The 24,808-nt window shown below is 32.4% G+C and overlaps 4 protein-coding genes and 1 non-coding gene across 7 annotated transcripts in view; 2 read left to right on the plus strand and 3 right to left on the minus strand.

The window, feature by feature from the left end:
• LOC107008440 (probable E3 ubiquitin-protein ligase ARI2) overlaps positions 1-6,213 on the minus strand; it is a 7,534-nt gene extending 1,321 nt beyond the window's left edge. The window contains exons 1-6 of one of the 3 annotated variants that reach the window (XM_015207479.2): positions 5,869-6,211; positions 5,443-5,475; positions 5,077-5,356; positions 4,113-4,593; positions 1,513-2,061; positions 1,275-1,441 (exon numbers count right to left, since the gene is read on the minus strand). In XM_015207479.2, the coding sequence (XP_015062965.1) occupies positions 1,275-1,441; positions 1,513-2,061; positions 4,113-4,593; positions 5,077-5,356; positions 5,443-5,475; positions 5,869-5,988 (1,630 nt within the window). In that variant the 5' untranslated portion in view covers positions 5,989-6,211. Of the gene's footprint in view, positions 1-1,205; positions 1,442-1,512; positions 2,062-4,112; positions 4,594-5,076; positions 5,357-5,442; positions 5,476-5,868 lie in introns of all 3 variants that reach the window. The other 2 variants (XM_027919299.1, XM_027919303.1) reach the window with 2 other exon arrangements.
• A 4,006-nt stretch (positions 6,214-10,219) lies between these two features.
• LOC107002689 (EEF1A lysine methyltransferase 4) lies at positions 10,220-13,088 on the minus strand. The gene is made up of 7 exons (XM_015200829.2): positions 12,886-13,088; positions 12,715-12,811; positions 12,482-12,620; positions 11,304-11,386; positions 11,059-11,193; positions 10,779-10,883; positions 10,220-10,684 (listed from the first exon to the last, which is right to left on the minus strand). Exons 1-7 carry the CDS (start codon positions 12,957-12,959, stop codon positions 10,556-10,558), a joined length of 762 nt encoding a protein of 253 aa, XP_015056315.1. The 5' UTR covers positions 12,960-13,088; the 3' UTR covers positions 10,220-10,555.
• On the plus strand, positions 10,375-10,448 carry TRNAN-GUU. The gene has a single exon. It is a non-coding gene; the product is annotated as a tRNA-Asn (tRNA).
• A 3,066-nt stretch (positions 13,089-16,154) lies between the features above and the next one.
• On the minus strand, positions 16,155-16,797 carry LOC114078438 (EEF1A lysine methyltransferase 4-like). Its single transcript, XM_027919308.1, has 3 exons — positions 16,580-16,797; positions 16,409-16,505; positions 16,155-16,314 (listed from the first exon to the last, which is right to left on the minus strand). Exons 1-3 carry the CDS (start codon positions 16,651-16,653, stop codon positions 16,180-16,182), a joined length of 306 nt encoding a protein of 101 aa, XP_027775109.1. The 5' UTR covers positions 16,654-16,797; the 3' UTR covers positions 16,155-16,179.
• Positions 16,798-20,330: 3,533 nt separating this feature from the next.
• LOC107002698 (4-hydroxy-3-methylbut-2-enyl diphosphate reductase, chloroplastic) lies at positions 20,331-24,788 on the plus strand. Its single transcript, XM_015200841.1, has 10 exons — positions 20,331-20,652; positions 20,859-21,055; positions 21,838-22,017; positions 22,100-22,231; positions 22,325-22,399; positions 22,491-22,596; positions 22,684-22,778; positions 23,975-24,160; positions 24,245-24,331; positions 24,499-24,788. The coding sequence occupies exons 1-10, from the start codon at positions 20,391-20,393 to the stop codon at positions 24,562-24,564; spliced, it is 1,386 nt and encodes a 461-aa protein (XP_015056327.1). The 5' UTR covers positions 20,331-20,390; the 3' UTR covers positions 24,565-24,788.
• Positions 24,789-24,808: the final 20 nt, after the last annotated feature.

Raw genomic sequence — 24,808 nt, forward strand, 5'->3', positions numbered from 1 at the left:
CCCACCCACCCCCAAAAAAAAACAGAGGGAAGACGTATCCTGCAAAAGAGAATAAAGGAAAAGAGGTGTAGGCAAGAACAGAAGCATCTCTAACGAAAATAGGCATTTCACATAACTTGCATTGATTTGATTGTCTACAAAATTAGTATTGCAGTATTGAACTGAGTAAGATCTAATAGAATTAAATAGCCATCATTAACCATCACAAAGTTCTTATATGGAAGGTAAAAACTGTTGTATGGTGATGGTGACTGTTAATGTTTGAAACCATAATTCTTGAAGTGTTTTTGGTAACAAACTGATGAAGATGCTTTATGGATAAGAAAGCAAATAGTTCTCGAATGTAAAACACAGATTTGTTTACGAGACTTAACACTACAAGTTAGTACATGAGTTAATTTCATTGTGGAAGACTGCAGAATTATGATTTTGAACTCATATGCTTGGTTGGGTGAAATTGCAACATAACCAGAAAACTTGTCTAGTACTTGATCAATCACGGGTCAACCAATTTAGTTACTAGAACAGTATAGTATTTTTGCAAAATAGCAAATTACGACCTAGCTCTTGCCTGATGCTTAACAAATTCATCACATAAAATAATCAAAGACATTATCAATAGTTCCAAGTTCCCTCATAGGTTTAGTTCCCGGAGATAGGGAGGTTTCTACCATTATCTCTCTATCTATCTATCTATCTATCCTTTTTTATACAAGTAAAACTTACGAATCATGGCATTTCTTTTAATTAAACATACTTCTCAGCAATCTATAGCTTGAGACTAAGGCTACTTTTCCATTTCTTCAACTCTCTCACCACTCCAACTAGCACCCACTAACTTAAACAGCAGCAACATAGAATGTCACCCCTCTCTAAGATAACAACTAAAGAAAGGCAACCTGCTCCCTTTTGACACAGTTTGCCAGTTCACCAGCTCAACTGAATGATAATGATGCAAAGCATTATTGAGTAATAGAATGCATAAACTACTTAAAAGTAAAAAAACATTCCAAACAACAAATAGAATGTCTAAAACACTTAAATTAAAGCATTCCCCAGCAAGTCAAAAACATACTACCGTTCTATGATGTGGGGGTAACCTTTTTGGGTGGAATAAGTTTGATGCAGTTAACTATAAGATGATGTAAAGTACTTCTATCACTTGCAAAAGCAATGAAAACTGTAAGGTAGACGCAACAAACTACCACGCCCCAGTAGGCAGAGATGACTGATCTACATAGGTACTCTGGCATGAGAGAGGATGGAAACTTCACCATTTGTCTGGTCATGGGCTTTTTGACATGCAATGTTGTTGTTTGCTTTGGCGTTCCGGCCTCCATTAAGCTCTGTTGCTCTCTCAATGCCCTTTGACTGGTATGGAGCTATATTGTGACTACTAAACTGTAGAGCTCCCAATAAATCAGTCTCGATGCATTCATACCTGAAAATCAGCATTACCATCAGTTTCTCACTAAACTACCAATAACTTAGGGCATCCAGATGTCTACTTACATTTTCTTACATAGTTTATCAGTTACCACAGAGAGATTCAAGACTTGCATCCTCATTTCCATGATCTCTGTCTCTTCAAAACTATCAAATGGATCCTCAAAAACTTTTGATAACTTTTCAACATTTGCCTCAAGTTGCTGTTGCTGGTCCTCAAATAAATGCTGTTTTATTTCCTTTTCCTCATTTGTCATTTCATCCTTAAATAAGTCATCACCAAACATATAAAATGCAAATGGGTATGAAAATGAGAGAGCCCGTCTTGATCTGAACAGCCTGTAAAGTCCATTTGTAACCCAACTAAAATCTCTCAATCTTGAATCCCTTGATTCCAAATTTGCTACCTTTTCTTTTATGGTCTCCCTCAGACGAGACTCCTGTGTAAAAGAATCCGTATGAGCTTTATAACGATTGTGATAATGCATGTAGCGATAGAGATCACGCTTAGCCCGTTCAGACTTCTTCTCCTGATCTTCCTTATAACGACCACAGCTGTGACCAGCGATACTTGACCAAGTATGATCTCGGCCAGTAGCTCCACCACATAGCCAACTACAGCACAAAGAAAAATGAAACAAGATCAACATACTAAACTGGAAAAGAAGAAATTCCTTTAGAGAAGTATAAAGGAATGTAGAGAAGTATTTAGCTTTAGGAAACCCAAACTGTTGATTACTGGAATGAAATGGGTAAAACAACACTCAAACTTAAGAGAGTGTGAATATGCGCACCAGGCAAAAGAATTTGAAAATCCAACTTAAAATTCTAAAGTTAAGGTGAAGTAAGCATAAAATCTACATAAACCTCTTTGGAAGCCATTACACAGTCCATATAAAGACAATTATATAGCTCAATACAGTTCAAGTAAGACAATACAAGCATTGCAACTTTAGCCATATAACAAAAATGAGGTTAAAGTTAGATTAGACAAGGTTGTACAGTTGTACTGCCTAAAATGTATACAATTATGGTACTTAGACTCCATCTTTGAGAATAATATCATGCAATTTAATAAGATGATTGAATTGAAGAATGCTAAGGGAATACTATGTGATAAGAGAATACCTAGTGTAGAGAAAATCCTAGTAACAACTGTATGACCAACAATGGAAATAGGTGTGCATATTGGCCACTAAATCAAGCCATATCCATAAGATAAATGTTATAGAATTGCAAACAACTAAGATATATGTGCAATCATTCAAGACTAGACAACAATAGAAATCATCACGTATGACATAGTGCAAGTAGAAACATGCGGATGAATGAGGTAAGATTGTTGAGATGACTAAGTCATATCTTAACATAGACATCCAAACGCACAAGCTCATAGCACTGACACCATGATCATTGGAGATATTAATATGGGAACAAAATAAACTTAAAACTTATACGGAGGAAAAGCTGTCTCAAATTTCCTCATGCAGACTTAGTAAAGCATAGAACACAATGTAAACTAAGTAAATATACAGGAGATACCAACTGATTGAGACTAATGTTTAGTTATTGTTGCTATACTTAGGTGTGCTGACATGAACCTTTTCGGTTTGGCTAGACACTGTCAGTGTTGAAATAAGTGTGAGGTCTAAAATTTCTAGTTTAAGAAACCTTAATTAAATACTGGGATGTTGTACCACATGGTACTTCAGGGAAAATAAAGAGAAGACTCAACGCATGGAATGTTGCCCCTCAGTCCTAAATGTGGGTGATTTGGAAAGAGAGGAATATGAGAGCATTCGAAGGGGTTGAGAATGGCATTGTACATTTGCATCTTATTGATGCATGCTAATGAAATCTCCTTACTACATCACAAAAAAAAAATTGGCCTCGTACACTTAAGGATCAGCTTCATTTTGGTGTACACGACACTAACGCGTCGTTGTCAATGTTGAGTGGTGCATCCAAGACATTCCTACTTGTACAGATAAGTAGTTAACTTCCATATAGAATCAAAATTAGGTTCCCTACTCATGGTATATTTCTGGAGTTCATCTTCTCCCATCATCAACAAAATTAGTAACTTTATCCCCCCAAAAAAAAGGGAACCTCAACTAAAGACAAGACAGTGAGCCCTAGAAATCCAAATTCTTACAAAGGAAGATCAATACAACTTAAGTTAAACTAGATATATGTTGACTTCAAACTAGATTAAAATTTTGGATCGCCTCCAGGTTTTAGTATAGTGGTAAGAGTGCAGCGCAGCAAGTGATGCGAGAGTTAGGTGCACGTCACCGGTTCAATTCTTGCCACAAATAAAGAGTCTGGTATTTAAGTGGAGAAGGACAGAGGACTGGAGCCATTGTCCGCGGAGTTTCGGTCAGTGCACCACTAATCCTCGGGGATATCTCAGTTATAACAATAAGTATAGGATCAAATCCGACCCTGATCCTAAAATTCCAAAAGGAGATTCAATCTTTAAAGTTTTTTTCAGCTTTTAAAGTATTAGGGTAAAACAAAAAGTTGTGCCATCAAGCCATGTTCTCTGCAAATGAAGCACCAACTGTGTTGAAATAAATCCAGATTGTTTGTTCATCAATAACATCAAAATCAGCTTTCAGTTAAGAGAAATCCAGGTACAAAACAGATATCAAGAATAAACTCACCAAAATGCTTGCCCACAAATGCAGCTAACTAAGTTGCAACCTCCATTCTTCTCGACCGGCTTATGACACTTTGGACAAGGCTTAGTGTGAACTGTAATCCAGTTAACAGTCTCGGATTCGTCTCGGCACTTCTTGGTCCAAAGTTCCCACATCCAGCAAGAACAAGGTGAATGTGCTTCTGATAAGCAACTGAAACAGAACTGTAAACCACATGAACATTCTACTTCACAGAACTCATCGGTCTCTACCCGTATAGCATTCCCACAATGAGGGATACTTGGACACCATTTCACCATTTTATTGTCCTCAATGTATGATTCAAGGAGAAACCGATCAAATTTCTCTGCCAAATCAGGATGCCTTTTACTAACTAGCTTTCTGATAACAGCTTCATCACAGATAGCAAAGCATTTATGAGCCATGCACCTTATTCTCTTACTCTGACCCTCCTTTATTTTTACAATAAAATGCTCTGTCCAACCTAAACAAATAAAATAAGAATTAGTCTGTCTCCAGCACAAAAATGAAATAAGTAGCAGAAAAAATTGCAATTTGATTAGCATGTAACAAAAAAGAGAACACTGGAACTTCTTTAGTTAGACACGTCTTAAAGGAACCAAACGTAGACACCATTTGAAAATAAAAAGAGTACACCTTTTGATATAGAAGCAAGAAACCTTATAAATCTTAGAAACAACAATATACCCAGTGTACTCTTACAAAGTGGAGTCTGGGCGGGTAGAGTGTATGTGGACATTACCCCCACCTTAGAGGTAAAGAGGTTATTTCCCATAGACCCTCTGCTCATAAATCATAAAACCAGTCGCAACAAAACTGTATTTTATTCTACTTACTAATTAGACCCTAAAGGCCAAAAATCAAAGATTAACAAGTTTATAAGAAGTAGAATGAAATCTGGTGGAATCAATAAAGAGGTGGTTCTACTCAAAGAATTAGTTCTTACAGTCATTGCAGAAGCAGTGCCCACAGTCCATTTTCGTGACTTCACTCCCTGCTACCTCTTCCATGCATATGCCGCACATCATAGTCGAAGAAGACACAGACGAGTCAACATCAATTTCTTCAAGAATAGTTACCCCTGCTTCAGCAAATAAGCAAGTCTTTCCCTTTTCAACAAGAATCGCAAACAACCTCTCGACATCCCAACGATAGTGAATGAGCAAGGTTCTTGCATGGTGTTCTCTTAGTGAGAGCAAGTCCATCACTCTCCGCAAATCTTCTCTCTGCACAATTATGAAACATCTGAGATGTTAAGACGAACACTACAATACAAACCTCAAGTGTCAAGAAAAACTTTAAGACTTATTACCTGTGCCACCAAAAGAGACTCCCTTGTGATTACCTGTAAAACAAAGTGTAAATTATCAAACAGAACTTATAAAGAGAGGGCCAAAGAAGATAAAAAAGGGGCTCAAAACAATGGCGGAGCATTCAATTGAAACCCACAGAAAAACAACCTTAATTGATGGCGGTAATTTCAAAGACACTTTCTTTACTACAGTTTAGACAAAGAAATCTTGCAAAAAACTTAAAACCTTTAAATAAAGTCTGGTAAATACCGTAAACTACAATCAATCAACTATGCCCTAATCCCAAATTACTTAGATGTTTGAAATTACAAATTACTACTCCAAGCACATACATGATCATCAAAATTTATAGGTTCAAAACAAAAACCGAAACAATTAAACTAAAAAATCAGTCATAAAGAAAAATTCTAGGGATTTTAAAGCACCTTGCAGGAATTTCCCGTGGAAGAGCCCCATTGAGAATCAGTCTCTTCATTCTCGAGTCCGTCATAAGATTCTTGATCAGACGAATATGTATCTTCGTCACTGGTCCCGTAATCCTCCATTCACTTGTCGCCGCTGCACAGATTAAAAACCCAAAAAAAAAAACGTATGAATCCAGATCGAAGTGAGAAATCGACCCTTCCAATCAGCTTGTCACCGAAGACGATAGAGATAAATAGAGGTTCCTTGAGTGAGTTAACGTTCTTCCGGCGACGTATATCTCCGGCCGGCGAGAGGATATAGAGAAAAATATGTATGTCTGTGTTTTTTTTTTTTAATTTTATAGGAAAAGGGCTTACTTATTTTTAGCTTCTCCGGAGCTGAGGCTGGGAATTCGAGTTAGGATTGGAGTTAGGGACAGTATTACGAACGACGTCGTTAGAGAGGCTTAACAAAATGGAAGAATTTAACGGAACGACGCGTTTTGATGTGGAAAAGTCGTAAGTATCCCCTCTGGTTAGTTAAAGGTAACAAAATATTTATTTTATATTTATTTTTGGTAAAAAAAATGGATTATATAATTTATAATAAAAAACTATTATTTTATATTTATTTTTGGTAGAAATTTTCACTTCGAGATTAGTAATTTAAGAAGTGTTTTTATATTATAAATTGTAGTAATTACTTTTCCATTTATAAAATGGTTTGAAACTGTCCGTTGTCCCTTGATATATTTGCATCTAACTAGGTTATTTTAAAAGTCTTAGCAACGAAATTGGTTATGGTTTAATTATAATTTCATAGTAAATTATGAGATTATCTTATATTTACCCTAGGTAAAAATAATAACTATAAAATTAGCAATTCTAGAATTACTTGATGTTATAATTGTAGTAATAACTTTTACTATTTGAAGCGACCAGACATAGACAACTGTCTATCGATATATCGAGATTTGACGAGGTTATTATTTCAAAGTCTTAGCAGTGGTCTATTACAATTGTATTATCATCTTATCATAAAACATGGAATTGTTTCATATTTACTTTTGGTGGAAATATAACAATTTTAAAATTCTTTTATATTATAATCGTGGTAATTACTTTAGTATTGGAAGCGCCTAGAAGCCACCAGACGCATACAACTGTCTGTTGATATACTGACATCTGGCGAGGTTATTTCGAAGTCTTAGCGGTGGTTTGGTTACAACTGTATTATCATCTTATAATAAAACACGTAATTAATTCATATTCTCTTTTAGTGGAAATATAATAATTAAGAATTGTTTTATGTTACAATTGTGGTTATTACTTTAGTATTAGAAACGTCCAGAAGCGATCAGACATAGACAATTGTCTGTCGATATACCGCGGCAAGATCATTTCAAAGTCTTAACAGTAGTTTTGTTACAATTGTATTATCATCTTATAATAAAACATGGAATCACTTCATATTTACTTTTAGTTGAAATATAACAGTTTTAGAATTGTTTTATATTATAATTGTGGTAATCACTTTAGTATTCGAAGCGTCCAGAATTGGCCGGATACAGACAACTGTCTGTTGGTATATCGACATCTGGCGGGTTATTCAAAGTCTTAGCGGTGGTTTGGTAACAATTATATTATTCATCTTATAATAAAACATGGGATTATTTCACATTTATATTAATGAAAATAAAACAATTTTAGAATTGTTTTATATTACAATTGTGGTAATTACTTTAGTATTAGAAGCGATCGAACACCAACAGTTGTTTGTCAATTTACCTACATCTGGCGAGGTTATTTCAAAATCATAGTGGTGGTTTGGTTATAATTGAATTATAATCTCATAATAAAACAGGAAATTATTTCATATTTACTTTTAGTAGAAATATAACAATTTTAAAATTGCTTCATACTATAATTGTAGTAATAACTTTTATATTAAAAGCATTCAAAAGCGACCGCCGCAGACAGTTGTCTGTCGATATAGTTACATCGGACAATAGAATTTCAAGACTTAAGCAGTAGTCTGTCAACAATTGAATTATAATCTCATAATAAAACATGAAATTGTTTCATATTTAGTTTTAGTATAAAATTTTAGAATTGTTTTATATAATAAGAAATTTAAAATATTCTAAAGACATACAAAAAATTTGGGTGACATGCTACGTTGTCATGTAAGTTGGAATATACAAATTAACATATGTTATTTAAAATGTTGAAGCACTATAAATTACAATAATTAATAATTTATAATTTTAAAAGATCATATAAAAAATTTAATTGGTTAAAATTCTATTAATGACATATAAAAATTAAAACAGAAAAGTAACATATATTATTTTAAAATTATGTAAATGTACCACAAATCACATGATTAACAACTTAAAAAATATAAAATTTATATTTAAAATTTGATTAACTCTCCAAATTTTTTTGAAGTTACATAAATTGGTACAAATAAACAATATGTATTGAGTATGTGCTAGCTTGAGCTGTTGTATCTAGTATTTTTATATTGTAATATTTCGTCTGTCCAATAATAGTTGTTACTTTTCATTTTTCGAGATTTAATTTAATCAATTTTAAGGTTAATATTAAATTACATTAATTTAAAATTATTTTTTTAAAAAAAGAAGCAAAACTATACAAGAAATACTACAATCTGTAATTTTTCTTTTATCATTTTAATAAAAAATATTTTAAAATTTTGATCAAAATTTAAATAGTCTGTTTCTAAAAAATGTAACACAACAACAAATATTTTAAAATAAAATGAGTGTCACATTTCATACGTAATAACAATCCTGGTACAAAATAATAGATAACATTCTTGTCTATCAAATATTTTCCACAAAGCTTTTTCAAGACATGCCAGGTTAAAATTGAAAAAGAAAATTAATTTAAATTAAATACGAGGTATATATGAAATCCTCTATTATCTCATTTATAGTTCATCAAACATTTATCAATTAAAATATATTTATTTAATAATTGTATCACGATGAATACTCATTACTCTATTTATTCCTAATTACTTTGTTTCATTTTGAATCCTAATTACTTTGTTTCATTTTGAATTGACATATTTATCAAAAAAATAATTATTAACATAGTGAGTTTATCATTTTACCCTTATTTATTATGAAGTGGATTAATTAAAAATTTAAAATTTTCAAAAAGTTTTATCTTTTTCGGAGTAATTAATTGAGAGTATAATAGGTTAGAGAAATTGTTCTTTCTTGATTTGTCAAAATTGACAAAGTAATCAGGGACAACTAAAAAATAAAAAATATACAAATAATTAGGGACAGAGAGAGTATAATTTTGACATAACCTACGGTAAAATCTCATTAAATTAATATAGGTGGAATCATTAAATATTATTAATTTGTAGATATATTATTTAATCGATAAATTAATATTTATTAATTTAAAGAGTATTTTGAGATTCAATAAAGGTTAATTCTGATTACATTAAAATTATTAAATCTTACTAGTTTATGTATCATATTTATTGAAACACATAAAAAAAATAAATTTATTATACGTAAAGTACAATGAATACATCAAAATCATTGTATCTTACTAAATTATGTATCATATTTATTGAATTCATATAAAAATAAAATAAACTTAGTATACATAAAGTACAAAGTATGTTAGGATTCATTGTAATGTATATTTTATGTAAAATGATTCACTGTAAAATAAATTCAAGAATTCAATGTTCATTGTAAAATAAATTAATTATACATAATGTTTGTTGTTTTATTAATAACCAAATATTATTCATTGTTTCTTTACTAAAAACATTCAATATATGATGATAAGAGAATAAACTATATACACAAAACATGAAACTTTTTTGGAAACCACATCCAAAAATGGCTTCTCATTTAAAAGGTGTAGTAAAATCAACAATGACAAATCAAATACGTAAAGCGTTATGAGAGTACAAAAGATATCATTGCATCAAAAAGATTTACAGTTGTGGCAATATCGAGACTTTTTGATATAACAAGAAAAGTTAGATATGAGATTCAAAATTTTAACCAAAAAACACAAACACAAGAACATCATATTTCACTAAATTGTTTAATATATATTTGTACTTTAAAAAATATATTATGTAATATTAATGGGAACATATATTTATATGAGTGATTCTTTTTATTGGCTTAAGTCAGAACCAGAGAAACTATTATTTTAAAAAAATTTATCGAGTATTAATTTAGTAAAGTTTTGATGTATTTGCAAATCATGCGATCACTGTTAGACTGGAAGTATTTGTAGCCTCTAATGACTGAATTTAAAGGAATGAAATCAAGAAATAATTTAAGTAGCAATTAGAACCAAGAAATTGAAGAACAAAAACTAACCATTTTTCAATGTCCATTTCATGGCCAAGAAAATAAGCAAAGGAACGTAACACAAACCTTTAATTTTGTGTTGAATAATAGGTAAACAGGATAATACAACTTGAGTAGGACTGGTAATCAAATTGCTCTTCAAGACGCTGGAGTAGCTCAGTTGGTTAGAGCGTGTGGCTGTTAACCACAAGGTCGAAGGTCCAACCCCTTCCTCTACCGATATCAATTATTGTGATGGAAAAATTACATTTTTTTTTTGTTAAATCTCAGTCCTAAAATAAAAGACATAAAGCAATGGGTAGCGAGTCGCAATTTACATTTCATTTCTAGCTTTCCATCTCATCAATGTTGGTTCTGAATAAAAAGTCTTCACCCTCTAATTCGTCATGGTATAGAGATATTGATGGCATATGAGCTTTCTCCCTGCACTCCTCGCTCTCTGATGATCTTTGTCCCTGTATTAGTTTAGTACTTCAATTCAGTATCTAATTTCTTTACGTAAGCCAACATCATGTGGAGCGAGACAAGTTTTCTGGACCGACAACTTACCTTTTTCAAGACGTAGAAGAAATAGTGGAATGTTTCTCCAAAAGTATTCCACTCCATAGACCAGGTAAACTCAGGATCACTAAAGAACCGGCGCCTGAAGTGTGGCTGGCCAACAAAAGAAAAATGAAGCAATTTAGACGCGTTTAACAACAGAATGGAGAAAAAAAAAGGCTTTGAGCAAGGGAAATGATGGAAAAGAGATAAGGTGTTGGTTACGTCCTGCTGCTCTTACTATTTACAAATAAAAACTAAAAAATAAAGCAGAAAATGCTCCTAATACCTGGCCAAATGTGATAGATATAAATATGCCCTCGGGTTTCAGAACTCTGTGAATTTCATGAAGCATTTTCATCACCTTCTCCACTGTTGCAGGGTGTGGATTCCACGGGTCACCACTGTCCACGAACAACACATCCTTCAATTTCAAACAATATAAATTAAGTTCAAAAATTTACATATAATTAACTGATTATTTGAAAAGGAAAAATGATTGGCAGTCTGCTGCACTAGGTACTCCAATAATACCATTGTTCCTTTCTCTATAACCACATCAAAACATCCATCTTCAAAAGGCAGGTCTAGCATATCAGCTTCCAGCACTTTTATTTCTGTTAACATTGATAACATAAAACATCAACAGTGGAGCATCTCAACACCCTAAAATTGTCAGACATTAACTTTTGTTATGTGTTAACCTTCTTTTATACAATACAATTGAGCTCTTTTACTTGGAATCACCAAATGTGAATACACTTTAAGTTTTTGTAGCCAAAAATTTTCTTTAACTTCAGATGGGATAATAATAAACAAATATTCTTATAAAACACAAATCTCTGTCATCTAATCTTAGTTACTGAAAAATGTTGGCTAAGCTACCATAGAAATTCCTCGTCAAAACCTGTTTTTGACTTTGCACAGGGCATTTCATAAGCATGAAAATTGTGAAGACACTATCTCAACCAGAAAAAGAATAATTAGACAGAATGTTCAGGCAGCTTAGAGTCAAGGGGTTGGACAAGCTTGTGTGTAATGCAGCCATGCACATATGATTTACCATCAACTTTCAAAGGTACCTGATTCTTAGCATCTTCTAGCTCCTTTTTCTCTCTTAGAAGATATTATATTTACTCAAGAACTCCTCCTAACTTCTATACGCCATCATTGTTTAAAGTCCATCTTTTCTTTAGGCGTTAACGAATAATTTATCTACAGTGGACAAGCAATGAGATCTTAGGTCCAAACCTGAGACCTCAATCTTCATACAAAGGATCATCCATCACAATCCACTTAAGCTAACGAAAAATGTTTTAATTTAACAGTAATTGGTCAAAATTGAGTAAACCAAAGGAAAGTCCAAAGATCATTAGACTTCACTGATCAACTCATAAAGAACATAGACTATCAATTTGAGTAACGAAAATAAAGCAGAAAGGCAATGATCCTCTCCTTTGTTTCTCCTTCCTACTGGTAAGTTGGAACTACATTACTAGTTGGAAACCTCCTCTGTTTGCCTTAACGTTAGAGGAAAATAGTTAATCATGTCCAGCCCTCTGTATATAAAAATACTCACATATCAAATAGAATCATATTCTAAGGCAATCAAACAACAAAAAGACTAACCAATTTGTTCTATAACAGCCAAATATAAGCTAAAGCAACCAATGAAATAGCATAAATTTGAACAAGTAGAAATTCTCTCATACCTTTGTATCCCTTGTTTATCAATCTTTGTTTCATCTTCTCCACTGCAATGGGAGACAAATCAATGCAGGTCAATTCAGTAATGCCATCTCTATATAATTCTTCACACAACTGAGAATTTCCACATCCTAGCTCCAACACCTGTCACCTCAGCTAAAACTAAGTTAGTTACACTTTTACAATAAAACATCAATGCTTAGTAGATAGAATTAGAGAGACAGAGAGAAAAACTTACAGAAGTTTGAGGTTTAATGTGTTGAAGAACAATGTGACGGAAATGGGAATAATCTTTGAACCATTCGTAGTGTTCCTCTTGAGCGAACCTCTTATCCCTGAGCATGTGAAAGGGAGATTAAAAGGAGAAAGCGAATTGGACTAAAGAACGAACATACTGCTACTTACTTACCAGTAGTTCCGATCAAGATATGCCAGAGCTGTAGTAGGAACGACGTCGGGGTTTTCCGGCTCCGGCCGGTCCATGACGATGAAAATGGGGGCGTTTCCTTGATGAAAACCCTAAACCTTAATTCTCTAATTATTCATTTTAATTTTTTTGGACAATCTGAGAGATATATTTCCAACTTCGTAATCATATTACCCTTCGGCATTCCCTCTCATTATATATATTGAAAAATATGCAGATTTTTTAAAAAGGTTTTCAACTATATGAAATTGAACAAAAAAATAAATAAATTAGGTTCTTATAATTTAGTTCAAAAATATTTATGTTGTGTATGTCAAAGTTATCTTTTTCACTTTAAAAATAAAATTATTATTTTAAATTTCGTATAATAAAACATAATTAAATACTCATTTATGTAGCTTTTCGTCACGTGAGCAAAAAATATGCAGTAAAATTTTACTAAATTAATAATTGTGAAATTATGAAATGTTCTTATTTTATAGAGGTATTATTCATTTGATGTGAAAGTGTTTTAGATTCAATATTATGATATTGAAGTAATAAAAGCTTTTTAGATGCATTATCGTAACATATTTTATTATAGGACATTAGAAGGCTACGAAGTGGGACAAACAAATCAAGTAAGGATTAATATTTTGAATGCTATCAAATTTGCAATTTCAATTTGGACAACAAATGTTCAACAAGAAACTAAGTCAAATTGTTTTCAACGCTGCAAAATTCATTTGGGGATCGAAATCTCAAGGGATTTGAATGAACTTGTGAAAACGTCATTTAAGAACTTGATGATCTTAGTTATCGCAATATAATATACGTCAATAATATCTTAGATGACCCAGATGAAAAAAGATACATGTTCAGAAGTCTAAAGTTTAGAAGAAATTGAAAATATCATCGGAAAAAACAATGTTATATAATACCTAGTCATAGGGACACACTCATAACATCTAAAACTCTTTACAATTTTATAGTACAGTTTGAAAAATAATACCACAACTTTTGAATGCAATAACGAGTTAATACCTCAGATGGTCACTCAACTATGCACTCTTTTCTCAGAAAGTCACTCAACTTTGATTTTTAATTCAAAAGTCACTTAACTATCCACTCTTTCTTCAGAAAGTCACTCAATCTATTAAATTGTTTTTTAATTAAAATTTGTTGATATTAATTATTTATATAACAAACCAAATTTTTAAAAAAATAAAATACCATTAAAATCATTTAGTGATCCACCCACCTAACCCAACCCATTAAAAAATATGATATGACCTATTTTATTTTGTCTTTAATCCTAATTCAAGATTTAAAGAGAGGGAATAATTTAGGATTTAATACAAAATAAAATGGGTCATATCATATTTTTTAATGAGTCGGGTTAGGTGGATGGATCACTAAATGGTTTAATTTATTTTTAAAAAATTTTGGTTTGTTATATAAATAATTAATATCAACAAATTTTAATTAAAAAATAATTTAATAGATTGAGTGACTTTCTGAGGAAATAGTGGATAATTGAGTGACTTTTGAGTTAAAATTCAAAGTTGAGTGACTTTATGAGAAAGAAGTGCACTGAGTGACTTTTTAGTGAAAATTGAAAATTAAGTGACTTTCTGAAAGAAGAGTGCATAGTTGAGTGACCATATGAGGTATTAACTCATGCAATAACAAAAGTTAGAGATGGACTTCAACTTGAATTGAACTTTAACAAAAAACCAAAACACTATAGAACCATATTTCAATAAATTGTCTTAGATATATTTATCTTTTAAAAAATATTAATAGGACGATATATTTATATAAGAATCTCTTGAAAAATATATTCTTTTAACGAAATGTGTGATTTTTTCATTAATGTCAATCAGAATTGAAAAAAAATATTATTTTAGAAGAGATTTTTAATTTTTCAAATATTAATTTAATAAGCTTTTACAGTAGATCAGATAAGAAGGACAAAAAGTATGTAAACACGTGGCATCCATTGATTTCTTATTGTATGAACAACGGCTTAGATCTCTCCGACAAGTTTGGATGTCACCACCGTAGATCTTGTCCGTACTTGAGTCCACAATAAGACTTGTACAACCATCAATTTTTTTCTTAAATAATTCCTCAATTTATAAAATTCCACGTATATATTTCCAATTCTTTTGTAGCCTCAAAATAAATAAAATTGTTTTGTTTAAAAATAAGAAAGCTTCAGATCACTGGAATGCGAAAGCTCCCAACAGTCGTATTAGAAAAAGAAAAAGACTAACAAGCAAATAAAAATGAAAATGAAGTTATATTACTCTATTTCTATTAAAATTTTTTTATAAATATCTTTTATTTTTAAGAAGCTTATTCTCAAGTATATTTTTAATTTTTTTTGATTGATCAAATATAAAAAATTTAAAAATATTTCTAAAACATGTTAAATACAGCCTAAATGAATTAGTGAGAGAGCCTAATATTTTTGTATACTTCCTCCAACACGAAACACAATGTGTCAATATAGTCAACGCTGTTTAATGAAGTCAATTTTTTTTTTTGGATGGACTTTGTAATTTTATTAACTATTTTTTCGTTTCTGTTTATATGTCACAATTTTAGGTATTATATTTTTTAAGAAATTAAATAAAAAATTTATTATTATATATTTATTTAATATTTTTTTGAGATCAAATTTTCAGTACGAATATGATTTAATTTATTTTAATTAATTAATTTGCTTCTCATCTTCAATATTAGGTATCAAAGTGCCGATGTAGTTACGGGATCCTCTTCAAGCTTAAGGCCAAACTCCCTCTATAACAACTAAATTAAAATACTAATTACCAATTTTTTTAACTAAGAGACAGAAATTAAACCAAACGAGAAAAGCATGTGGTGAAGGATAAATTGCGCTCACCATTTACTTAACTTCACCCATTTTGCTACGACAAACGCAATTCGCTAACGTGCGCGCTCTCCTCCTTCCATGGCTATTCCTCTTCAATTCTCTAGTATATCCACTCGCACAGATCTCTCCTTGCCGGAGACTAGAACTTTCCGGTTACCGAAACCTTTCTCCGTCATCAGATGCTCCGCCGGCGAACCTGTTCCTTCCTCGTCGGCTACTGCTGAGTCAGAGTTCGATGCTAAGGTTTTCCGGAAGAATCTGACCAGAAGTGCTAATTACAATCGTAAAGGTTTTGGACACAAAGAAGCTACTCTTGAACTCATGAATCGCGAGTATACCAGTAAGTTCTTGCCTCCATATCCATAACTTAATTTCAGTTTCTTGAAATGCCTACTTTAGGTTCTGTTACCGATCATCAGTTTCATCTTCTCTACTGCAATGGGAGACAAATCAATGCAGGTCAATTCAGTAATGCCATCTCTATATAATTCTTCACACAACTGAGAATTTCCACATCCTAGCTCCAACACCTGTCACCTCAGCTAAAACTAAGTTAGTTACACTTTTACAATAAAACATCAATGCTTAGTAGATAGAATTAGAGAGACAGAGAGAAAAACTTACAGAAGTTTGAGGTTTAATGTGTTGAAGAACAATGTGACGGAAATGGGAATAATCTTTGAACCATTCGTAGTGTTCCTCTTGAGCGAACCTCTTATCCCTGAGCATGTGAAAGGGAGATTAAAAGGAGAAAGCGAATTGGACTAAAGAACGAACATACTGCTACTTACTTACCAGTAGTTCCGATCAAGATATGCCAGAGCTGTAGTAGGAACGACGTCGGGGTTTTCCGGCTCCGGCCGGTCCATGACGATGAAAATGGGGGCGTTTCCTTGATGAAAACCCTAAACCTTAATTCTCTAATTATTCATTTTAATTTTTTTGGACAATCTGAGAGATATATTTCCAACTTCGTAATCATATTACCCTTCGGCATTCCCTCTCATTATATATATTGAAAAATATGCAGATTTTTTAAAAAGGTTTTCAACTATATGAAATTGAACAAAAAAATAAATAAATTAGGTTCTTATAATTTAGTTCAAAAATATTTATGTTGTGTATGTCAAAGTTATCTTTTTCACTTTAAAAATAAAATTATTATTTTAAATTTCGTATAATAAAACATAATTAAATACTCATTTATGTAGCTTTTCGTCACGTGAGCAAAAAATATGCAGTAAAATTTTACTAAATTAATAATTGTGAAATTATGAAATGTTCTTATTTTATAGAGGTATTATTCATTTGATGTGAAAGTGTTTTAGATTCAATATTATGATATTGAAGTAATAAAAGCTTTTTAGATGCATTATCGTAACATATTTTATTATAGGACATTAGAAGGCTACGAAGTGGGACAAACAAATCAAGTAAGGATTAATATTTTGAATGCTATCAAATTTGCAATTTCAATTTGGACAACAAATGTTCAACAAGAAACTAAGTCAAATTGTTTTCAACGCTGCAAAATTCATTTGGGGATCGAAATCTCAAGGGATTTGAATGAACTTGTGAAAACGTCATTTAAGAACTTGATGATCTTAGTTATCGCAATATAATATACGTCAATAATATCTTAGATGACCCAGATGAAAAAAGATACATGTTCAGAAGTCTAAAGTTTAGAAGAAATTGAAAATATCATCGGAAAAAACAATGTTATATAATACCTAGTCATAGGGACACACTCATAACATCTAAAACTCTTTACAATTTTATAGTACAGTTTGAAAAATAATACCACAACTTTTGAATGCAATAACGAGTTAATACCTCAGATGGTCACTCAACTATGCACTCTTTTCTCAGAAAGTCACTCAACTTTGATTTTTAATTCAAAAGTCACTTAACTATCCACTCTTTCTTCAGAAAGTCACTCAATCTATTAAATTGTTTTTTAATTAAAATTTGTTGATATTAATTATTTATGTCACCTCAGCTAAAACTAAGTTAGTTACACTTTTACAATAAAACATCAATGCTTAGTAGATACAATTAGAGAGACAGAGAGAAAAACTTACAGAAGTTTGAGGTTTAATGTGTTGAAGAACAATGTGACGGAAATGGGAATAATCTTTGAACCATTCGTAGTGTTCCTCTTGAGCGAACCTCTTATCCCTGAGCATTTGAAAGGGAGATTAAAAGGAGAAAGCGAATTGGACTAAAGAACGAACATACTGCTACTTACTTACCAGTAGTTCCGATCAAGATATGCCAGAGCTGTAGAAGGAACGACGTCGGGTTTTTCCGGCTCCGGCCGGTCCATGACGATGAAAATGGGGGCGTTTCCTTGATGAAAACCCTAAACCTTAATTCTCTAATTATTCATTTTTATTTTTTGGAAAATCTGAGAGATATATTTCCAACTTCATAATCATATTACCCTTCGGCATTCCCTCTCATTATATATATTGAAAAATATGCAGATTTTTTGAAAAGGTTTTCAACTATATGAAATTGAAGAAAAAAAAAGAATTAGGTTCTTATAATTTATTTCAAAAATGTTTATATTGTGTATGACAAAGTATCTTTTTCACTTTAAAAATAAAATTATTATTTTAAATTTTGTATAATAAAACATAATTAAATACTCATTTATGTAGCTTTTCTTCACATGATCAAAAAAATATGAGTAAAATTTTCACTAAATCAATAATTGTGAAATGTTCTTATTTTATAGAGGTATTATTTATTTGATGAAAAGTGTTTTGAGATTCAACCTTATGATATTGAAGTAATAAAAGTTTTTTAGATGCATTATCACAATATATTTTATTATAGGACATTAGAAGGCTACGAGGTGGGACAAACAAATCAAGTAAGGATTAATATTTTGAATGCTATCAATTTTGTAATTTCGATTTGGACAATAAATGTTCCAAAAGAAACTATGTCAAATTATTTTCAACACTGCAAAATTCATTGGGGCATCGAAATCTCAAGCAATTTAAATGAACTTGTGAAAACGTCATTTAAGAACTTGATGATTTTAGTTATCGCAAATAATATACGTCAATAATATCTTAGGTGACCCAAATGGAAAATGATACATGTTCAGAAGTCTAAAGTTTAGAAGAAACTGAAGATATCATCAGAAAAAATAATGTTGTATAATACCTAGTCGTAAGGACACACTCATAACATCTAAAACTCTTTACAATTTTATAGTACAATTTGAAAAATAATACCACAACTTTTGGATGCAATAACAAAAGTTAGAGATGGACTTCAACTAGAATTGAACTTTAACAAAAAAAAACAACAGAACACTATAGAACTATATTTCGATAAATTGTCTTAGATATATTATTTATCTTTAAAAAAATGTTAATTTATAATTTTAATAGGAGGATATATTTTATATAAGAATCTCTTGAAAAATATATTTTTTAACGAAATGTGTGATATTTTCATTAATGCTAATTGGAATTGGAAAAAAATATTATTTTAAAAGAGATTATTAATTTCTTGAATATTAATTTAACAAGGTTTTACGGTAGATAGATAAGAAGGATAAAAAGTATGTAAACACGTGGCATCCGTTGATTTCTTATTGTATGAACAACGGCTTAGATCTCTCCGACAAGTTTGGATGTCACCACCGTAGATCTTGTTGGTACTTGAGTCCACAATAAGACTCGTACAACCATCAGTTTTTTTCTTAAATAATTCCTCAATTTATAAAAATTCCACGTATATATTTCCAATTCTTTTGTAGCCTCAAAATAAATAAAATTGTTTTGTTAAAAAATAAGAAAGCTCCAGATCACTGCAATGGCGAAAGTTCCCAACAGTCGTATTGAAAAAAAGAAAAAGACTAACAAGCAAATAAAAATGAAAATGAAGTTATATTACTCTACTTCTATTAATTTTTTTTTTATAAATAACTTTTATTTTTAAGAAGCTTATTCTCAAGTATTTTTTTAATTTTTTTTTATTAATCAAATATAAAAAATTTAACAATATTTCTCAAACGTGTTAACTACAGCCTAAATACGGCTAAATGAATTAGTGGGAGAGCCTAATATTTTTGGATACTTCCTCCAACACGAAACACAATGTGTCAATATAGTCGATGCTGTTTAATGAAGTCAATTTTTTTTGATGGACTTGTAATTTTAATAACTATTTATTCGTTTTTATTTATATGTCACAATTTAGATTACATTCAGTAAATTTATTATTATATATATATATATATTTTTTAGATTAAATTTTCAATATAAATATGATTATGACAAAAGGAATACAAATTAATCACTACGATTATGAAGGTAATAGTAAGAACAAATTGTTATTAGTGTTTTGCTTCTCATCTTCAATATTAGGTATCAAAGTGCCGATGTACTACTAATTACCAATTTTTTAACTAAAAGACAGAAATTGAACCAAACGAGAAAAGCATGTGGTGAAGGATAAATTGCGCTCACCATTTAGTTAACTTCACTTCACCCATTTTGCTACGACAAACGCAATTCGCTCNAACTTCACCCATTTTGCTACGACAAACGCAATTCGCTAACGTGCGCGCTCTCCTCCTTCCATGGCTATTCCTCTTCAATTCTCTAGTATATCCACTCGCACAGATCTCTCCTTGCCGGAGACTAGAACTTTCCGGTTACCGAAACCTTTCTCCGTCATCAGATGCTCCGCCGGCGAACCTGTTCCTTCCTCGTCGGCTACTGCTGAGTCAGAGTTCGATGCTAAGGTTTTCCGGAAGAATCTGACCCGAAGTGCTAATTACAATCGTAAAGGTTTTGGACACAAAGAAGCTACTCTTGAACTCATGAATCGCGAGTATACCAGTAAGTTCTTGCCTCCATATCCATAACTTAATTTCAGTTTCTTGAAATCCTTACTGTAGGTTCTGTTACCGATCATCAATTATTTTCCATTCAAAATTATTCATGAGAATTTAGAGAACTTGTTTGGGTAAAAAGTCTTCCAATTTCTTTTCTTCAAGAAACAGTTTCTTGAATTGGATGATATATAACTACTCTATGAATTTCAGGTGATATCATCAAGAAATTGAAGGAGAATGAATTTGAGTATACATGGGGAAACGTGACCGTAAAACTTGCAGAGTCCTATGGTTTCTGTTGGGGGGTTGAGCGTGCAGTTCAGATTGCTTATGAAGCGAGGAAACAGTTTCCAACAGAGAGGATTTGGATAACTAATGAAATTATTCACAACCCCACTGTGAATAAGGTGTCTGCTTATAATCCTCACATGTGCATGCCATCGCTCAAGATTTTCAGTTTTTTACTTTATTGTAGGAGGAAGACTGTGAAATTGTATACATCATTTTTCTCCGGTCATCCCTGCTCTACATATATCTTGGGAATTTCCTCAATATGCCTCGACTTTTAGGCTGTTGGTGGTTTCGTATATATAGTAGTTGCTTACTCAGAACAAGTTGCAGCTAAGGATAGGAACTATTGCTCTCATGCTTTAAGACATGGCCTTTCATTCTTATGTGAGACTAGTTACACATAGAAGAGTACTGGCTTTGACTATAAATGATTTTTAAAATATCCTTTTTACATATAGTTCTTTTTTTTTTTTTATTATGAAGATGCAAGCTTTCTTACATATAGTGATTACCTCAAATCATGTATAGGTTTTCTCTGGTGCCCCATTCTGCTTTGACAGGTTTATTTGTCTGTTTCCCTTCTTCTAGACATAAAAAGTCCTTGAATGGCATGAAAATTGAGAAGAGGAATATGTGAGAAGAAAGGATTTTTAGTTAGTCTTGATGCTGAAAAGCTAAAATAGTATAATTAGTTTCTGGTGCAGAATTTTCGAATGGGATATATAGCTGGTGAACATTCTTAATTTGAAGTATAGTTCTGATACCACCGATGCCATCCTCTGCATTTTGTGCTTTTTGTACTTTCATAGGCAGGCTATGTTCTCGTTGATGCCAGTTGTCTATTTGTTTTCTCATCTTATCTCATATAAATTCTGAAAAATTACTTTATCTGGATCAGAGGCTAGAGGATATGGATGTTAAGAACATTCCACTTGAGGAAGGGAAGAAAAACTTTGATGTTGTTGACAAGGATGATGTTGTGGTTTTGCCTGCTTTTGGGGCTGCTGTTGATGAAATGTTGGTTTTGAGTGACAAAAACGTACAAATTGTTGATACAACCTGCCCGTGGGTGACTAAGGTTTGTGATCTAGTTGCTAAAATGAATTGTTGGCCTCTATGTCCTTCGAACTATATTAGAGTTCTCATAAAACTTAGTACAGGTTTGGAACACGGTTGAAAAGCACAAGAAGGGAGAATATACCTCCATTATCCATGGTAAATATGCTCATGAGGAAACTGTTGCGACTGCATCCTTTGCTGGGAAATACATCATTGTGAAGAACATGGCAGAGGTATTTCAACGTCACACCATAAGTGTTCTTTGCTTGAAATAATGAGTTGGAATCTCATCTTGCTTATTCTATGGAAATTTTTCCTTGATGCAGGCAACTTATGTCTGTGATTATATTCTTGGAGGTAAACTTGATGGTTCTAGCTCAACCAAAGAGGCATTTATGCAGGTGCTGCCTCAGTTGCCTATTTGACCTGCAGTCTACAGTTGCAGTACTTTGCATTAATACTGATATTTTCTGTGAATATTTTTCTGTATAGAAATTTAAATATGCAGTTTCTGAAGGGTTTGATCCGGATGTTGACCTTGTAAAAGCTGGTATTGCAAACCAAACTACGATGTTGAAGGGAGAAACAGAAGATATTGGTTAGATTATATTCAGAGTATCACTCCCTATTATGGAATTTTTCCAGACTGCAATCATGTAGTGATTTAGTTTCTTTTGATATACAGGGAAGTTGGTCGAGAGAACCATGATGCAAAAATATGGGGTGGAAAATGTTAACAACCACTTCGTAAGTTTCAACACTATATGTGATGCCACACAAGTAAGTTCTCTTACATCCTCCTTGTCCCTAAATTTCACTACATACAGACGACGGTGTTATGTGCTTGTTTATTGCATCATATGTTCCTTTCTTCCTCTTTGCCTTGAGACATTCTAGTTAAAATCTGACTTACAAATCGATATTCTACATCTATCATTCTATGTGATGCACATCCATTTTGGTATCTATTTTCCTCCCATAGTACCCACCTCAATTTCTTCAGCAGTACGTCCTTCCATATATCAATTTTAGATCTCAATTACCTAACTAATAATATATTTTATTAAAAGTGATGTAAAATGTTGAAGAAGGTAAATTCAGCCTACTCTTTAGTGTAATTTGTTTATTTCCTAGCCTAAACTACTTAGTCTTCGTCTTTCGGTTAACATCGATAGTCATATTTCTTTGGTTTGGGGCGGTTGGGGGAGTGGAGACGAGTGATCCAATTTAGGATAAGTCTTGGTCTTTTCTCTTTCTAAGATATAAGAAAGTGGTTATCAACTGGTCTTCTCACCTCATGCTAACAGATGACGACAATGTTTGGGTGTATGATGCCTTATCCTTACAATGGTTATGTTGGAGAATTTGTACTCTTTCCATTTAGATGGAACTAATTAATTGAAATTACGGTTATGAAAAAAATGCCTGCATTGGTTTCCTTTTCTCCCCCCGTAATATATGGCTTCCCTCTCCTATGTACCTCTGATACTGAAGATTACTATGTGCACGCACCATGACATGTTTGTGCTAGGCATGATTAACAGGACATTAATAATACATCTCAAAGTTTCTCTTGCTACTGGCAGTAGAAGGATGGATTTTTGGCATGGTCTTCTAGAGTCATTTATTGTTAATGTTATCTATTTCTTTCTTAAAAGAAGGGGGAGCCTTGGAGCAACGGTAAAGTTGTTACCGTGTAACCTATAGGTTACAGGTTCGAGCCATGGAAGCAGCCACTAATGCTTGCATTAGGGTAGGTTGTCTAAATCACACTTCTTAGGGTGCAGCCCTTCACCTGATGCTGCGTAAATGCGGGATGCTTTGTGCACCCGCCTGCCCTCTTTTATTTGCATGAAGGTCTGAACATTGGATTTATTCTTTCTTACCAAACCATTATAGGACCTTCTGTATTTTCCTTTATTTTGTTGCTTTATATCATTATTTCTTGACCTATTACTTATCCCTACTTATAACAGGAGCGTCAAGATGCAATGTATAAGCTGGTTGAGCAAAAGCTGGATCTTATGTTAGTGATTGGTGGCTGGAACTCAAGTAACACTTCACATCTACAGGAGATTGCAGAGGAACGTGGAATTCCCTCATACTGGATTGACAGTGAACAGAGAGTAGGTCCTGGAAACAAAATAAGTTACAAGTTAATGGTGAGCTGATTTACTTACTCATTCTGATTTGCAACTAAATTTGAAGAGAGTATTTTTGTTCTCATACCCACGTTCTTTTGATAGCATGGTGAGTTGGTTGAGAAAGAGAACTTCTTACCGGAGGGTCCTATTACAGTTGGGGTGACATCTGGTGCATCCACCCCCGATAAGGTAATTCTACTGAAGCTGCTACTATGGTTATTGTGCTTTGTAATTATCCTTTTCCTTCTAGTTCTTATGTTACCAATCCAAGTGATATGTTTCCAAGTTTCCATCTATGAAACATGTTGATGTATTTATTGGCTCTAGTGTGATCACGAGAAAATGGACTTATGTAGGTTGTTGAAGATGTCCTTATCAAGGTGTTTGATATCAAGCGCGAGGAAGCCTTACAATTGGCCTAAACAAGATTGGAACTCTTTTAAGATAATAGGAGTGCTGCAATTTGGTTCTACCCCCCAAAAAAACTGTAGGCTATGTGCTGTATGTGCTAGCTCAACTATGCTAAATAACATGTTCTTGTAGATGTATTACTCAAAGTTTTTATAATATTATAAATATGCCGCTGTCCAGTTCTCAAACCTTGCCAGAATCAATGTCAATTTGCCAGTGAGTCCGTTTTTCGATACAGTAATATGCTTTTCCTAG

The sequence above is a fragment of the Solanum pennellii genome, chromosome 1 (assembly GCF_001406875.1).
Source record: "Solanum pennellii chromosome 1, SPENNV200".
Taxonomy (NCBI): Eukaryota; Viridiplantae; Streptophyta; class Magnoliopsida; order Solanales; family Solanaceae; genus Solanum; species Solanum pennellii.

Bases quoted from the DNA above. Each gene is read 5' to 3' on its own strand.
- LOC107002698 (XM_015200841.1), top strand. From the start codon at position 20,391: ATGGCTATTCCTCTTCAATTCTCTAGTATATCCACTCGCACAGATCTC. The intron at 22,779-23,974 runs GTAAGTTCTCTT...TACTTATAACAG, and splicing joins CTATATGTGATGCCACACAA to GAGCGTCAAGATGCAATGTA. The intron at 24,332-24,498 runs GTAATTCTACTG...GGACTTATGTAG, and splicing joins GTGCATCCACCCCCGATAAG to GTTGTTGAAGATGTCCTTAT.
- LOC114078438 (XM_027919308.1), bottom strand. From the start codon at position 16,653: ATGGACCGGCCGGAGCCGGAAAACCCCGACGTCGTTCCTACTACAGCT. The intron at 16,506-16,579 runs GTAAGTAAGTAG...TCACATGCTCAG, and splicing joins TATCTTGATCGGAACTACTG to GGATAAGAGGTTCGCTCAAG. The intron at 16,315-16,408 runs GTAAGTTTTTCT...CTGAGGTGACAG, and splicing joins ACATTAAACCTCAAACTTCT to GTGTTGGAGCTAGGATGTGG.
- LOC107002689 (XM_015200829.2), bottom strand. From the start codon at position 12,959: ATGGACCGGCCGGAGCCGGAAAACCCCGACGTCGTTCCTACTACAGCT. The intron at 11,194-11,303 runs GTATTATTGGAG...TTGAAATTGAAG, and splicing joins TTATAGAGAAAGGAACAATG to GATGTGTTGTTCGTGGACAG. The intron at 10,685-10,778 runs GTAAGTTGTCGG...AAACTAATACAG, and splicing joins TCTTCTACGTCTTGAAAAAG to GGACAAAGATCATCAGAGAG.